Source organism: Rhagoletis zephyria, unplaced genomic scaffold (genome assembly GCF_001687245.7).
Source record: "Rhagoletis zephyria isolate East Lansing unplaced genomic scaffold, Rhagoletis_zephyria_1.1 Rzeph_scaffold_00040, whole genome shotgun sequence".
Taxonomy (NCBI): domain Eukaryota; kingdom Metazoa; phylum Arthropoda; class Insecta; order Diptera; family Tephritidae; genus Rhagoletis; species Rhagoletis zephyria.
In genome coordinates, this window is record NW_016157124.1 from 1 (window position 1) to 15,025 (window position 15,025).

Here is a 15,025-nt window from a genome sequence, read left to right on the forward strand (position 1 = left end):
CAAGTTAGTTGACTGTGAGTTGAGAAATATTTTATTCAAAGAGTATTTTTTTTTTNATTATTTCGCCAAGTTAGTTGACTGTGAGTTGAGAAATATTTTATTCAAAGAGTATTTTTTTTTTAAGTGAAAGATAGTAAAAAAAGGAGTTAAGACGTTATGATGGGCGCGTAGAAATTTTAATCGTTTTATGAGAGGTGAGGTGAAACGGTACTGGTTTGGTAATCGCCAACAAAGTTTCGAAACATAGTAGGTTGATTGTCATGGTCAGGTTAAGGTGGTGTAGTCAGTGTAGCAGCGGAAAGAGATTAGTGAATGTACAATAGGTTGCGGCTGGAGGGCCGTGAGCTGTGAGCACATCGAGGTGCGGAAGGCGTTAGCGGTAGTGTACATCGAGGACGTGAGCGTGCGTCCGGTGTAACTAATAGGCTGCATAGGCACGGTGAGATGTTGCGGACTATGGTAAAAGTGGACAACGAGAGTGTGAGCGTGCATTCTGTTGCCACTAGGAAGCCATAGTTGAAGTTTATGTCTGGAGGTAGGCATAGTGGAGGCACTAGATAGAAGCTGATTCTCTTGAGCGCGGAGGCTATGGCTGCAGCTGACAAGATGCAGGGAAGCGATTAATTTGTATGACCGTTTGAGACCTAGTACAAGTGAAGAGTATAAAGAGATTAGTAATTCCCTACAAGGATGAAGCCAATACCGATTGAAAATAAAGAAGTTTTTGGAGAACTGATTTTAAAGAAAAATTATAAGGTTTTGTGGAAAGCTAGATGAAGGATCAGAAACGCCATTAAGCAAATGATGAAGAAGAGTGAGAAGGGCTGAGAGATAGAGAAGTTCTCAAAATATTTAAAATTAAAATAAGAGTAGTGTTTTTCATTCGAGGCCGAATGAAACGCAGGATGGCCGAATGTGGGATTAGTTTACGGACAGTACTTATGATGCTAAGACTAATTGGACATTAAGAGTTAGTAACATAGAAATGCAGCCCTACATAACGAATAAAGGAATAGAACTGGTCTAATGATTTGACGAAAGGGACATCGCGTTAGAAGACGGACAAGACAAACAGGCATTCGCGTACTTACGATCGAATGCGTCGGACCACTTAGACGGGCTTCAACCCTATTAAGTTGTAGTTAAAATGTAAACGGTTAATGTGAATAAAGTTTATTATTATACTTAAACATTAAAAATTACTATAATTCTGAAGAGCCATCCTACATATATAGTGCATATCTTATGAAGCTGCAATTTGCTTGAGGGGTCCTTCGAGATAATTAGCCAGTGCCATCGCCTTTTCCTTGAGTAAACCCAAGCCCACCATTTCTTTTGCGTACAGACAAAGCAATATGCTGGCGACCTGCAAGTATAGGTACAAATGCTTTAGCTCGCAATAATAAATAACTAGGGAGATGATTATAGGCCAGGTAATTAGTCGAGTACAGTTTTTTTGTGGGACTCGTATTATATTTCTTTGGCGATTGACTGCCGCTCACCTGTGTAATAGCTACATGACCACATTCACAATCCAATAGCACAAAAGTTAGACGATCTTCACGAAATGCATTGCGTCCATGTTTTTCGTATGCTGCCCAAATACTGCTCGCAATTGCCGCTGTAACACGCGCGTCCTTATCTCCATACCCAGCATATGCTAGCAAAGCACCCTCCTGACTTAGCAAACTATAAAATGCGTGTTTTCAGTACAATGATAATAAAATAAATAAATCTTATGTCTTTACAAAACAAAGGTGAGTGCACTTTTCCATTCCAAAATTGGCTATCGAATAAGAATAGATTCTTTTACTTACAGCGTATTCTCAACACCACCTGTATTTGCTTGCGCTAAAACTTGTGTTAGTGCTTTTGGTTTTAACATTTTTGAGGAAATTTATTAGCAATTAATGCGGATTATAACATGAATAAAAAAACAAGTAAAAACAAATCATCCGATAGGAGCAATACAATCCACCGTGAATTAAATACAGGGTTGCATATGCTTATTTTTCCAATAAGAAATCATAGTGCTGCCAGATACATATAAAAATAGAATCTCCAGAAAAAAGGGCTAGAGAGCCAAAGAACGTGATCTTTGTCAAAGAACGTAAATGTATAAGCAACAACTCGTTACTTTGAAAATGTGCCGTGACGATTTTGCCCGTATCTGAAAGGTTGAGATGAGTTCGTCTCCCTTTTGACTCTGTCCGCGGCAGATTTTTGATTTTCGCCTCGAATGCGGAAAAACGTTCTCTGTTTTTTATGTACATGCATATGTATATTCAGACAATCAGGGTATTTGTAAATGGGGATGCTGTTAAATGTTAATAAATTTAGCTCGATTTTTCGATTTTTGCACTAAATGGATGTCTCGTATCTTTTGTATCTTTTATATCTCACTGTATAGATGTATGTACTTTATATTCGAACGCACTTTGCGATGGCTTTCCGTTAGTTATTAGTTGCGTTTGTTTACTCATTTCCAGTAAAATCCAGTGAAAGTTTTTACGAATTTTCATTTTTACGACCATGTCATCTCCCGCGTTGCAAATGCATTCATGCATACATATAAATGCATATACATATATGTACATACATACGGAACTTTGTGGCAGACAAAAACATAAACGATTTAAAACATTTGTTAATACGTACTTTTTTTTATTTATTATAGCATTTACTTATTTACATTAAAAATTTAACGTTAAATAAATTTTACTGTGCGGTACAATTCTAACCCTCTAGCTATGTATTAGCAATGGCATTTAGTTATTATGAGCACAAACACGGGTACATGTTGTACCTTAATATAGAAAGGCCCTAACACATATTGTCGCTGAAATACAAAAAGCTGTAACTAAGTAAAAATTCAAAATTCGCTTTTTGATTGTTTATGATGCATTTCATAGAATTAGGAGTAGCCACATCATTTTAAGCAACACAAAATTTTTGTCAATTGCGGCTTTTTTGCGTTTCAGCGACTATAAAGAGTTAGGGCCTTTCTTTGGAGGTGTTTATTGGTTTAAAATTGCAATGGCGCATGTATCTTTTTATAGAAAATCGTTGTGAAAAGTTATTTATTATGTACATATTCTATCATGTTAGCAAACATTTATTGCTCCAAATTCTTTGGCTGAGGCAAATGAAAGCAATTATGTCAGCGTCAATGTGCTTCTCGATTCGAGTATACATAAATTAGTTAAATTGAATTAATATTGAGTTTGAAAGAAGTAATTTGTATATTTGTAGGTAATCCTGTTATCCATTTGACATTTGAGTATCAATAATATATGAAAATACAATATTTTTTTTTGTTCTAGAAATATAACTGGGTTGAATGATACATGATAATTAATGATAATTATCAGCATTAGAGCTTTATTCAAATGCTTAAATAGAAGTTACTAGCGATTAAATTACAAAATGTGCATATGTACATATGAATGTACATATAGCATAAATATGTATGTACATATACATATTTATTCATAATTGCCGCTGTGGTTAAAGAGATTAACACGAAATTTTAAGGCATTAGAGGTTAATCCATACGTAGTACTCTATTTTCATTAAAAAAATCACTCTAATGAAAAAACCGCACTTTTGTGTTTTCCTTTTCTTGTATGATTGGGCTTTAACTACAGCTGCACATATTCATTGAGTTGATTTTCATTGTCTCATCAACGAGCGTAAAAAAATAATTACTCTTATTATTATATTAATTAGCGTTTCCATTTCTACTCATTTTTTTTTTGATGTTTAGTTTCATTATGCTAATTCAATTGTTTGCACTTCGTTCGTATTCAAGTTTCTTACGCCTTTTTAAACACTAAATCGTCAATGGCCAGTAAAGAATAAATTGTTTATATGTACGTCTCTAGTGAAACAAACAAATAATCACTTCTTATTAAACATAACAATATAGTTATTATTATAACGTAATAATATTTAATTTTTAGCAATGTTGTTAGGTTTTGTACCACGACCCTGTCAAGCTGAAGCAGCGTATCAGCTGCAATTGATAGTAGTACGTTAATAAGGAAATGGATTAGCTACAAGCGTTTATGGTAGCGCAGTGGTTAGCGTCGCCGATTTTGCACATCACAGATGCTGAAAAGAAGTCTGATGAGACGTGCAGCTATAAATTCTACCGCTAAGACCCTGTTACTCTTTCCATTTTTCCTAATAAACAAATAGTGGTACAACACCCAATAACATTGCTAAGAAAAACAATATAGCATTACTCCCTTCAATTATTGCGTAATCATTTAGTTTTCGAGGAATGCCATAACCTCTGTGCAAAGCGTAGCGGTATGCCCATCTTAAGTAACTGTGAGTGGCCATTGAATTTTAGATTTGGCCTGTAGTGTAAAACTGCCTCCCAGCAAATTTCGCTCAATTTCGGTACGGTCATCCACATTTTATAGAGGTCATTGCACCGCCGTATACGTTTTTCATCATATTCAATGCCACCGAAAATGTACATACAACCATTTTGATTGTGCGCTGCGGCGTGGAAGTACAATGCTTTTGGCAAAGATGCGGTCCTAATTAGTGTCCATTGCTTAGTAGAAAAGTTAAGTTTCCATATGTCAGAAAAATATACGTGATCTCTCTGCAAGTGAAAGAGGGACATTTTTATGTATGTATGTATGTACATATCGTCGTTTAAAGTACAAAACCGCGTATTAAGATAAGGCCAAACCGCGTATGTGTGGTTGCATAAGTTATTTTCTAGAGTAAAAGCAGTCATATTTAAAAATGGTTCTATTTTTTATAAAACAATCGCATTTCTGGCTAGTATATTTCAGGACGAATGGATAAACATTGAGCCAAGAGCTTATGTGAGCAAATCCAATTTTTGGCAGCAAATGTCAGTTACGTGGTTTTGCATAATGACGATACACGGGTTTGAACTTTAAACGACGATATGTATATATAAATTTAGCTATCAACTTTAATTTAATTTTCTACATGAGCACCCACCAGCATTCCGCCCGTAATAAATGCCTCGACCTCACCATTCGATTTGGTATGCTGTACGCATGAAAAGCACTTTCGTGGTTTTGGAAATCCAGAATTTTGCCGCGCGATTGCTGCATTTGTTAAAAACGTTCGATCGGGTAATGTATCGAAATATTCCCAACGATTGGTTTTTAAATTAAAAGCAGGGATACGTTGTAAATCGTACACTAAATGTGATGTACCACCACCCAGCACGTAAATGTATTCACCATCGTAGACAACTTCGTGACGATAACGTCCTTCTGGATCTTCACGTATGTCTGGGCGGCAAATATAAACACACTCCCACACTCGTGTGCGCAAATTTAAACGATGTACATCACAGGAGTAATCATAGCCGGTTGTACCACCGATTGTATATAAATAATGTTCATGTAGCACGATGCCCGGTCCATATTGCGGAATGGGCGCATCCCCAGTAGCCTCGATGCGCATAACACTCGGCTTTTCACCTTGTGTTTGATATATATAGCAGTCGTTTGAGCAAGATTCACCGAATGGGTAGCCAGTTCCACCGTATGACTTCAAGTATAATAAAAGCATTGTTGTTTTAATCCGTATATTGGTATTTCAATAAATTTTATCTATGCTTAATTCGTAAAATATTTTCAAGCAAATAATAATAAACTAAATCAAAAAGATAATTGTATTTAATAATAATAACATACTCAAAGTTGTACTTACAATCAATAAATTATTGCTAATAATAAGCGCGTTTGATGCCAACTCTCTTGGCATATTTCGATTCGTTGTAGGATTGTGCAGTAGCACCCAACGTTTAGTCGCAAAATTGTAGCGCCATAATTCCTGGAAGAGCATGCCTGTCCCGCGTGCTATCGTTCGACTATTTCTTGGATTGTAGCCACCCAATGTGTAAAGATGTGATTCCGAAGCGACAACGCGATGGCCGCTACGTGCAAATGGATAATCTCTTGGTGGACAAAATTTCTTATAGTTACATTTGAGCAAACGCTGTGGCTTAAAAGTATATAATGGTACGTTAGGCACACTATATCTAGGATCAAGATTCCAATGGCTTCGAAAAGTTTTGTTGCCAACTTCGCTGTCACTTTCTGAATTTGTTGAATAATCGCCACCGTAGCCAGCCGCGTTATCGCTTTCGAAAGCGTCATCACTATCCATTTCGACTATATAATCCGAATCACTATCGCTCGACATATCCGATGCATTGTCATCTTCTTCTTCGTCAACATCATCTTCATCCCCTGACTCGTCCTCATAGCCCAGACCCATTACTACCTGATCTTCTATATCCTCCTCCATGGGTTCAGCCTGAGCCTGCTCGATGGGATCACGTTGTTCGCCCCCTTCGCCGTCCATCGTATTAGAGAAAATCGTGGGAAAATGTATGCTTCGTAAAATAGAATTGAAATTACGTTCAAGGACTGCTATCAAATGCCAGGCGTGCAGCAAATTATTCAATAAATTCAATAAAGCTAGCGCGGCCAATCGTCTTATTCTCATTACAGTTCTTAATAGTTTTTGTTTTTCAGTTAATTTTTTTCACTTTAATTTTACATAAATTGATGATTAGAATTAATTAAAAAATTTACACTTGAACAATTCATAAAACCTAAAACATTGAATTTTCAACTGGATTTCACAGATTTATTCCCTCGCGTAGGGCAGGCGGTAAAGGTCGGAGCAATGTTGCTATACTTAAACTGTTTTTGTTGGCCGAAAAATACGATAAATCTATTTTAATGCACTTTAGCGGCAACTGAGAATCGAATTTCGGGTAATAAATCTGGGATATACACTTTTTACTTTATAAATTTCGAGGTAAACGTGCGAAATTTGCTACTCATAATTTCATTATGAGATTTATGCAAGAGTGCAACAACACTGCTGTCTCACCAATCAGCTGACAATTAGCGTCCACTGCGCCTTGTACAATCATTCGCAACAGCTGTCAACGGAACTGCGAATCAATTTTGCGTTGTGCACACTTCTCATCATTTTGATTACGCGGTTTACTGTTGCGTAGTAATTTTAGGGTTTGGTTAACACCGCAGAATGTTTACTGCAGTTTTGCACAATTTATATTTAAAACTTGTACATTAAACAATATTTTACCATTCGAAAAATTTAAATGCGTCCTTTACACGTCACTTACTTTCCAAGGCAAGACAGAAAATGGAAATGTTTGCGAGGAAAGTTAGCTGTGTTTCATGCAATTGGAGGAATTTATAGAATTGGATAGAAACGCAGTGTTGCCAACTTTCCCGTTTCAATAAGCACCAACCCTTGGGGAAAACGAGTTTTAACACATTAGATAATAGCACTGAATTTTTTGAATCGAAGGATAATTTTTGTATAACAGTTTGTGTTTAAAAAAAAGTAATATAATAAACAAGCACAAGCTATGATGACGCATGCTTACAAAGTGATACCGAAGTACTGCACATTAAAACTGGTGTATCTCGAGAGAGAAAAATCTAATGGCAACAAACGAAAAGAAATTTTAAAGAGTAATACTAAATGAAGCCCTACACGAAACGAGCAAAAAAATTTGTTGTTTTCATAATGTAACCTCAAATATCGCCAGAACCGTGTTTTTTGCGCTCTGAGGTCAGGATATCTCAAAATTCTGAGGTAGTAGAGCGATTCTTTAGCCAGATTTGGATTCAGCACCAAAAAATCTACAGGGAACGATGTGTTTACTCAGGCGGTAAAAATATTCAAAATTTGTCGAACGTGTAATCAATCGAAATATGTAGATTCAAATAATTATAATACAAAAATATAAATCTAATAATTGAATAATTATAATTACAATTAGAAAAGAAAAAATAAATACTTAATTTATTTACCTGCGTACTAGCATTTTCAACGCGAACAATAGCGTGGATTTGCAACATTAGCTTTTTATCAATCATGCTTGCATTTTAGTGCATTTAAATTTGTAAATTCAGTGCTGCCACAGGTTTAAATATTTCAAATTATTTCTATCTATTAGAAATTTGAGTTCAGAAACAGCCAATAAAAAGCCACTAGGCACTACCATTTTCTAGGCGTTTTAATTTTCAAAAAGCACTAAATCTAGTGCTTAAAGGATGGGTTGGCAACTATGTAGAAACGAAACAATTAAGCACAGGATGTGCTGGGTACATTAAAATCAATCTATTGGTTATCCTTGTTCTACAATGACTAGCTGATGACAAAGTTAACTACTAAAAAAACTAAACAATTTTTTTACACACCAATAATACACCACTGCTTACAGAATTGAAGTATAAATAGTTAAATAATCAAGGAAAGTCGATTGTTTATAAATTTTAATAAGTTGCACATGCTGTATCGTTCCATTCGTTCTAAAATAACCATTTTCTGGCAACGTTTGCCAAAAGACTGCCATATCAAACAATAATGAACCCATTGCATTTCGCCGACGCGACATTTTGCAATTTGTTTTAAAAAATCAGTTTATTAATCTGATTTGCATTTTAATTTTTAAACGTTTTGTTATGTTAAGTAGTGTATAAAAACTTGTGTATGTATATGCTTTCTCTATATTGAGAAGCTCCCTAATGAAGGCGCACTCGTATCTATCTGGCACCATTGGTTAGAATTACATAAAAAGAGGAGCTGTGGGGCCATGTTCTCTCAGTCATTTTTAGTTATTTGGCTCCAGCGAATTCGCGTCTCATGTATAACCGTGAAATTATCTTTCGGCTTTAAATGTGTCTGCGAATGTGAAATTTAACCAAGTTTTATTACGCAAATACCGTAAAAACTTTCCAAAGATGTTTAAACATAAACAGGATAGAAGTAAACTCTGATATTCGGCCCATAACTGGTCGTAGCTTCATTGTTGGTTGAAGGCGAACCTACCCCTCGTGCTTAGCTGATTATTTCGATACTTAATTTTTTGGCGGAAGCGGAAAAATCCCTATTCCACACAGATCAATGTGCGAATTCATCAAGTTCAACAGAGAATAGGGAACAACAACATCTATTAGCAAACGTCAACGGGTTTCGTATATATGTATCATCTTTAAAACCATCCGAATATAATCAAAGCACGCGTCGAGGAAAGGCAAAATCGAGACCACCAGCATTGCCCTTGGTTCAAATAAGTTAATCAAGAAACCTATAAGTGTGCGCTGTAAATAGCACAGCGAATTTGACTGGCGAATCAATCAGCTGTGACAGTCGAATTAAAAGTGCGGCAGTGTGTTGAGTGACTCAATCTTCCTGCAATCAAGCAAAAAATGGAGCAAAAGGATGCCACAACGGAAAATGCCAATGGCAAACAGCTGCAAATGCAGCAATCCAAACCAGAGCAACGGGACACTGAAAAGAAAATTGAAGAACAAAAACCGCAACAGCCAGAAAGGACATCACCAAAGCTAAATTCTCGAGCTGGCTTAAAATTAGCCAAAACAAATGGCGGCGCCAAAAAACGTGTATACAAAGTGGTGCTAACAGGCGGTAGGTACAGCTGCAGCTAAGCGTGATTTACACGCTTTATTTAGTTAAGTATGTTGATAAAAAGATAGGAGATGCATTAGCAATGCTATGGTCAAAAGCCAATAAATGCGCATTACGGTTGCAATAGTGGTAACTTTGAAGTCAGGATCAATAAAAGTGTATGTACATACATATGTGCTTGTAGTATGCCCTTCCATGGATGTGGATATTTACATATGGTCAAATAGGCAAACAATAGGAGTATTCACCAAATTTAGCAAGTGGTCTGGCAATCTACTCTTTTGCTAGAGGGTCAAAACACTTGCTCAATGGGGTGAATATCTATTCTGCATTGCACGTGCATGCGATCTGCATACATGTCTATATGCCAGTTTAAACAAGTCTGTCTGGTTTTTCTTATCAAAAATGGTTATGAATCAGCAATTTAAGGAGTTCACTCTATTACAAACATACATATAGGGTATTCCATGAGTAAGTGAACCTTTGTGTCCAAATTTTTTTTTTTTTAAATATAAGGGAATCCGTCGTAGTCCGAATTTTCGTGAAATCTACGAAGAGGTTATCACTGAATCCGAATAGCTACGAACGAAGCATACACTTTGAGTGCATACGTTCGTAGCATTTCGGATTCAGTGATCACGTTTTCGTACATTTTACGCAAATCGGACTACGATGGTTTTTTAGCGATAGCCCAGGCTTACGGCTTGATAAATCCTCAGTGCCCTAAATTAACGTACTATGCAACTTCGAAGAAAAATTTAGTTTCTTTATTTTTTACACAGTAGATACATACCGTCGCCTGGATAAAATATTGTTGTAAGCGCCAATTTGACGATTTTTAGTTATAGAAGCGGTTACTATGCTATCAGTTTTTGGTTATCTCCTTTAGTTCCCGAGATATTGACTAAAAATTTTTCAGTAATTTCGTAAAAATTTAGTTAATAATGCAGTCATACTAAACCAATAAAGATCTTTAAAATGGCGTTAGCCAATTGTGCATATCTCTTTTTCTGAGTAAAAAGTATCGTTAATTTTGTACAAATTTGTGTAAGTAGAAGATCCAAATAGAGCACGACATTCACTCATTTGTTTAATCAACAAATTAAATATCGAGGGCTTATATATTTTTTTTATTTATCTGATATAAAAATCCAACAAAGACTTGCTGACCATGTATAACGCTTGACAGAAGAATTCCCTGCAAGAACAGTGACTACCATATGACAAATCATTTGAGTAGCAATTGCTAAAATTTAAGTAAATTTACTATTAACTTGCAGTCAGAAATAACATCAGTGATGGCAGGTTAGTCCCAGATGAGTTCTAACATCACAAAGTAGTTTTTGTGAAAATTCCAGATAGAGAGTATTGAATATAAGCCTTCGATATATACCAATCGAAAGAATAACGCCTATAGATAGATAGGCCAGGAAAAGAAATAGACAACAAAACGTTTTCACATTCTATAGGCTTAATACTTTCGATTGGTATATATAATTTGTTTATTCAATAAATAATTGCAAAATTAAAAAAAAAAAACAAAACAATAATATTAATAATAATATTTGAATATGTAATGAAAAATATCCTAGTCAGAATTTTTTCAGCCAACCCACTAAAATATTTACTAACGCGTTAAATTTAATAGGAAATGGATTTCATCCATTAAACAGATGGGTGAAGGTCGTGCTTTATTCGGATCTTAGACTAATAATAAAACATCTAACCCAGACAGAAATGTGAAGTAAATTTCTAAGATTTTTCGTAAAATATATCTGCACCAAAACAGAATTGTCTTTTTTGTTCAACCCGTCACGGAAGAAACAACTAAATTTTTTCTCAAATAAATAAATAAAATAGGTGAAGTTTTATCGGATTTTTACTAAAATTTTAAAAGAAAGACAATTTTTACTGTACAAATGTCCCACCCGTTATGATGGAATACCCCATGTAGTAAGTTTTTCCCATCGGTTTATAATTCACATTATTTGGTTTGTCAAGCATTAATGTTGCCTTATGCTATTCTGCACGTGGTCGTTCTTCAACTTAAGAACTGTCTTTCTTCTACTCGTGTTTCTTTAAACAAAAACATGTTTGCAGACATTTGAATGAGGGCAAAACCCAGTGGGAATTAGGAGCACGTAATAATACCTTATTAGCAACTTACTCTTCACCTGGCAGTCATTACCATTTACCTGCCGAACGTCCCTTACTTTTACAAAGGCATGGCCGCCTTATGTAAGTAGGAATTTAGAATGTACATTTGGTATCAGACATACTTCTGAGCCGCTTTACAAAGTAAGTTACGTGTAATGCAGAGCAGTCGCTCGGAGTAGTTCGGTGCTTGGAAATAACTTCGGCTGCACGTTATTTTGCAACTGACAACGTAATGTGTCTTCGGAGGTGTTCATTTTGCCCTTTACTAGTAGATGACATTAGCCATGATGACAATTTTGGTACTAAAAACTGAAAGAAAACATGGCTTACCTCGGAAGGTGCTTACCTATTTTCCCAGTGGGAATTAGCAGATACATACATATGTATGTTTTATGTACATATTTACATCCTATTGATGGCTAGCTACGTACATATGTACATATATGAAAGTCCTATTTAAAATTTACAGCTGAGATAACTTGCATTTTTTTTTAGAAAAATAGAATATGTATGTACATTAGGCTGCATCACTCCCCTTACAAAAAAAAAATCGGTACTCTTTCTCGACGTCCACCAAAATATTTCGGAAGAATAATAAGATTTACGCCAGCTGGACCGTTATGAAAATACCTCCAAAAATGGAGATTTTTATGACTAAAAATAGTTTCTTAAATAAGTTTTTTTTTTTTTAAATCCCCTCAAGTGACAAAACGGTTTAACCTTAAAAAATTTGCAGAAAAATATTTTAAAAAAATGTTAAATTTAAATTTTAAAATTTTTTTTTAAATTTTCAATAAAATCGTTATAATGCGATTTTTGATGCTGTTTTTTTAATTTTTTTCAAAGACTGGTATAACTGAACTGGACTTGAACAACTGAATGTAAACTACTCCGATTTAGACTTGTGAGGTATCATTGGAAAGGTATTTTCTCACCCTTTTTATTAATTTGCTAAAAAACTTTTTTTTCAAAAATTTCTTTAAGAAACTATTTTTATTCTTAAAAACTCCATTTTTAGCGGTATTTTCAAATCGGTCCAGCTAACGTAAATCTTAATATTTTTCCGAAATATTTTGGCCCGACGTCTTCAAATATAATAAATTTTGTAATCCAGGTGGAAAGCCCGCAACTTTTTTTGGTGATGCAGTCTAATGTCATATAAATAAATATGTATGCACTTGTGGCATACATACTTATCTACCCAAAAAAGTTCAACAGTCCAAGTGTTGGTGTGTATTGGTGCCCCCACAACCACATTTAGTGCAAAAGCGCAAGCTACTCACTTTTGCGTCAAAGCTATTTTAAAAATCGTCTTCAACGATCAGCGGTAGACTAAAGTTGTATGTGTTGACAGAGACAAGAAAACGAAAGAAATTAGCGAAAGACCGACAGACCGACAAATAAATGAATCTATTGTATGCCAAATTTTACAAAAATTTAGATGCTCTTGTATAGAGTACGCTCGTTGCTAGTGCAAGAAGGAAAGAATTGTTCGCCATTACGTTTTTTTTTTTGTTATATTTAACAGAGATGCAACCGAAAACGGTTCTAACGGAACCAATAAATACCAAAAAATAGTACAACGATTCCAATAGAACTGAAGCTCGATTCAAAAGGAACTGAAAAACTGTTCCCGAAGAACCGACACTGGATTTCAAAAGAACCGAAACTCGATTTCAAAGTAACCGAAACCCAATTCAGAAATAATCGAAAAACGGTTCCCGAAGAACCGGAAAATGGTCTCAGAATTACCGAAGAAATAAGAAAAAGCGCTGAAAAAGCATTCCAAAAGAACGGAAAACGGACCCTACAGCTGCGATTTGAATGCCTCAAATGAGCAGCAACAACATCGAAAAAATCTTGTTTTTAAATGGAAACATTACTTTTTTATGAAATACTAACGTAAAAAAGACGTTTTTTAATTTAATTTCATGTATTTTTATTTTTATAAAACTTTTGTTGAACAAATATCAACTACGAAATGAATGAATATACATATTTATTTATTTTCTTTACTTTATAAACAAAATATAAAAAAGAAACAGAATTTTTAACAGACTTCAAAAAAAGGAGAAGGTTATCAGTTTGTCGGAATATTTTTTTTATGTACATACATTACCGCATAACTTTGGACCACATTAACCGATTTCTGTAATTATTATTTTTAAAGGAAAGGTGTAATCTCAATGGTGGTTCCATACTAATTTGGTTTAAATCCCATCATTGGATATTAAAGAAATTATCTATAATCTTAAATTTTTATATGAGAATTAAAGTCGGTTTTGTTTTTTGCTTAAATATTACTTGTTGAAAAAACTTTTGTCAAGCCCGAACCGGTCCAAACTCCCGGTTCTCCATGAAACTGGCCGTGCCAGTACCGGTTCTTTAAATACTTGGAACCGCATATCACTATACGTAAGATATGCCGTCGAAGTGCGGCAATAAGAAGCAATTGAGAGTTAACTAAGCAAATGACTAATAAAAATTAAAAAAAAATAAAATTTCAATCCCACCTTGTGCATGGATAACGACTATAATATTATCATTCCCACGACAGCCGGTTCTACGTACCGGAATGACTCGGGTTTCACTCGACCAAGGGCTGTTGTTTCGGCGATCTAACCCCGTCTAGATGGAGTCACCTAAGAACCTGCTCTGGGCTTAGGTCTCACCGGGAGTGGACCACAAACTTTGTGGCTCCCTGTTGCTCAAGCCAAATGGCACAATCAGCCTCCACGGCTACCCACTCGCGTAATGCACGGGTGCGACCTAGCACCCGAAGAGCCTGCACGGCCCCTAGAAGCTCCCCTGAGCAACAGCAAACCTCCCAACACACCCCTCCCACACAACCTACCGGCCGGTCCCACTCGCGAGCGCGAGCCAACCAGCAGCTACTGGTTGCCCATACCATCTGCTCCGTGTGCCAGAACAGAATATACCGGAATGTGACATCAGTCAAATGCAACACATGCCTTGGCTGGTGCCACTTCCGGCTATGTTCTGGTCTACGCACCACTCGCGAATGGACTACAAACTACAGCGGCCCTTGCTGCAGTACACCGCCGACGCAGACAACAACGCCCATATCGCAGCCACCTACCATCAGGCTGCAACAGCAACTGCATCAGGCGCAACAGGCCCAGGTAGGCCCCACACTTCTCTGACCCCCCGTATCGCGACCAGCCTCCCAAGGCACATGAACGTACTCCAACTCAACTGCAACGGACTCCAGAGCAAGATTGAGGAGATAGCAGTCTTCATGGGTCGGCACGGCATATTGATAGCTGCGGTCCAAGAAACGAAGTTGCACAGCAACTCAACTCTGTTGGGTTGCGCCGCCTACAATGTGCTCCGTAAAGATCGCGAGCGAGATAATGGTGGAGGA

General features: G+C 36.2%; 3 protein-coding genes across 9 annotated transcripts in view; 1 reads left to right on the forward strand and 2 right to left on the reverse strand.

Annotated features, from left to right (window-relative positions):
• Window positions 1-1,205: 1,205 nt before the first annotated feature.
• Lamtor2 (Late endosomal/lysosomal adaptor, MAPK and MTOR activator 2) lies at window positions 1,206-2,004 on the reverse strand. The gene is made up of 3 exons (XM_017621166.1): window positions 1,818-2,004; window positions 1,503-1,689; window positions 1,206-1,366 (listed from the first exon to the last, which is right to left on the reverse strand). Exons 1-3 carry the CDS (start codon window positions 1,883-1,885, stop codon window positions 1,244-1,246), a joined length of 378 nt encoding a protein of 125 aa, XP_017476655.1. The 5' UTR covers window positions 1,886-2,004; the 3' UTR covers window positions 1,206-1,243.
• A 643-nt stretch (window positions 2,005-2,647) lies between these two features.
• Window positions 2,648-7,334, reverse strand: slim (scruin like at the midline). 2 transcript variants are annotated; one of them, XM_017620820.1, is made up of 4 exons: window positions 7,126-7,334; window positions 5,713-6,555; window positions 4,990-5,550; window positions 2,648-4,618 (listed from the first exon to the last, which is right to left on the reverse strand). In XM_017620820.1, exons 2-4 carry the CDS (start codon window positions 6,511-6,513, stop codon window positions 4,268-4,270), a joined length of 1,713 nt encoding a protein of 570 aa, XP_017476309.1. In that variant the 5' UTR covers window positions 6,514-6,555; window positions 7,126-7,334; the 3' UTR covers window positions 2,648-4,267. The 2 variants fall into 2 exon arrangements, with proteins under 2 accessions (XP_017476309.1, XP_017476302.1); XM_017620813.1 differs by having other exon boundaries at window positions 6,907-7,334.
• Window positions 7,335-8,497: 1,163 nt separating this feature from the next.
• Window positions 8,498-15,025, forward strand: part of Ttd14 (TRPL translocation defect 14) — a 49,732-nt gene continuing 43,204 nt past the window's right edge. For 2 of the 6 annotated variants that reach the window (XM_017620843.1, XM_017620835.1), the window contains exon 1: window positions 8,546-9,483. In XM_017620843.1, coding sequence (XP_017476332.1) covers window positions 9,264-9,483 — 220 coding nt within the window. In that variant the 5' untranslated portion in view covers window positions 8,546-9,263. Of the gene's footprint in view, window positions 9,484-15,025 lie in introns of all 6 variants that reach the window. The other 4 variants (XM_017620855.1, XM_017620852.1, XM_017620827.1 and 1 more) reach the window with 4 other exon arrangements.

Coding starts and splice junctions, on each gene's coding strand:
- Lamtor2 (XM_017621166.1), bottom strand. CDS start 1,885: ATGTTAAAACCAAAAGCACTAACACAAGTTTTAGCGCAAGCAAATACA. Junction 1,690..1,817: donor GGTGGTGTTGAGAATACGCT/GTAAGTAAAAGA, acceptor CGCATTTTATAG/TTTGCTAAGTCAGGAGGGTG. Junction 1,367..1,502: donor GTCATGTAGCTATTACACAG/GTGAGCGGCAGT, acceptor CTATACTTGCAG/GTCGCCAGCATATTGCTTTG.
- slim (XM_017620820.1), bottom strand. CDS start 6,513: ATGAGAATAAGACGATTGGCCGCGCTAGCTTTATTGAATTTATTGAAT. Junction 5,551..5,712: donor TTAGCAATAATTTATTGATT/GTAAGTACAACT, acceptor TTATACTTGAAG/TCATACGGTGGAACTGGCTA. Junction 4,619..4,989: donor TTATTACGGGCGGAATGCTG/GTGGGTGCTCAT, acceptor TTTCACTTGCAG/AGAGATCACGTATATTTTTC.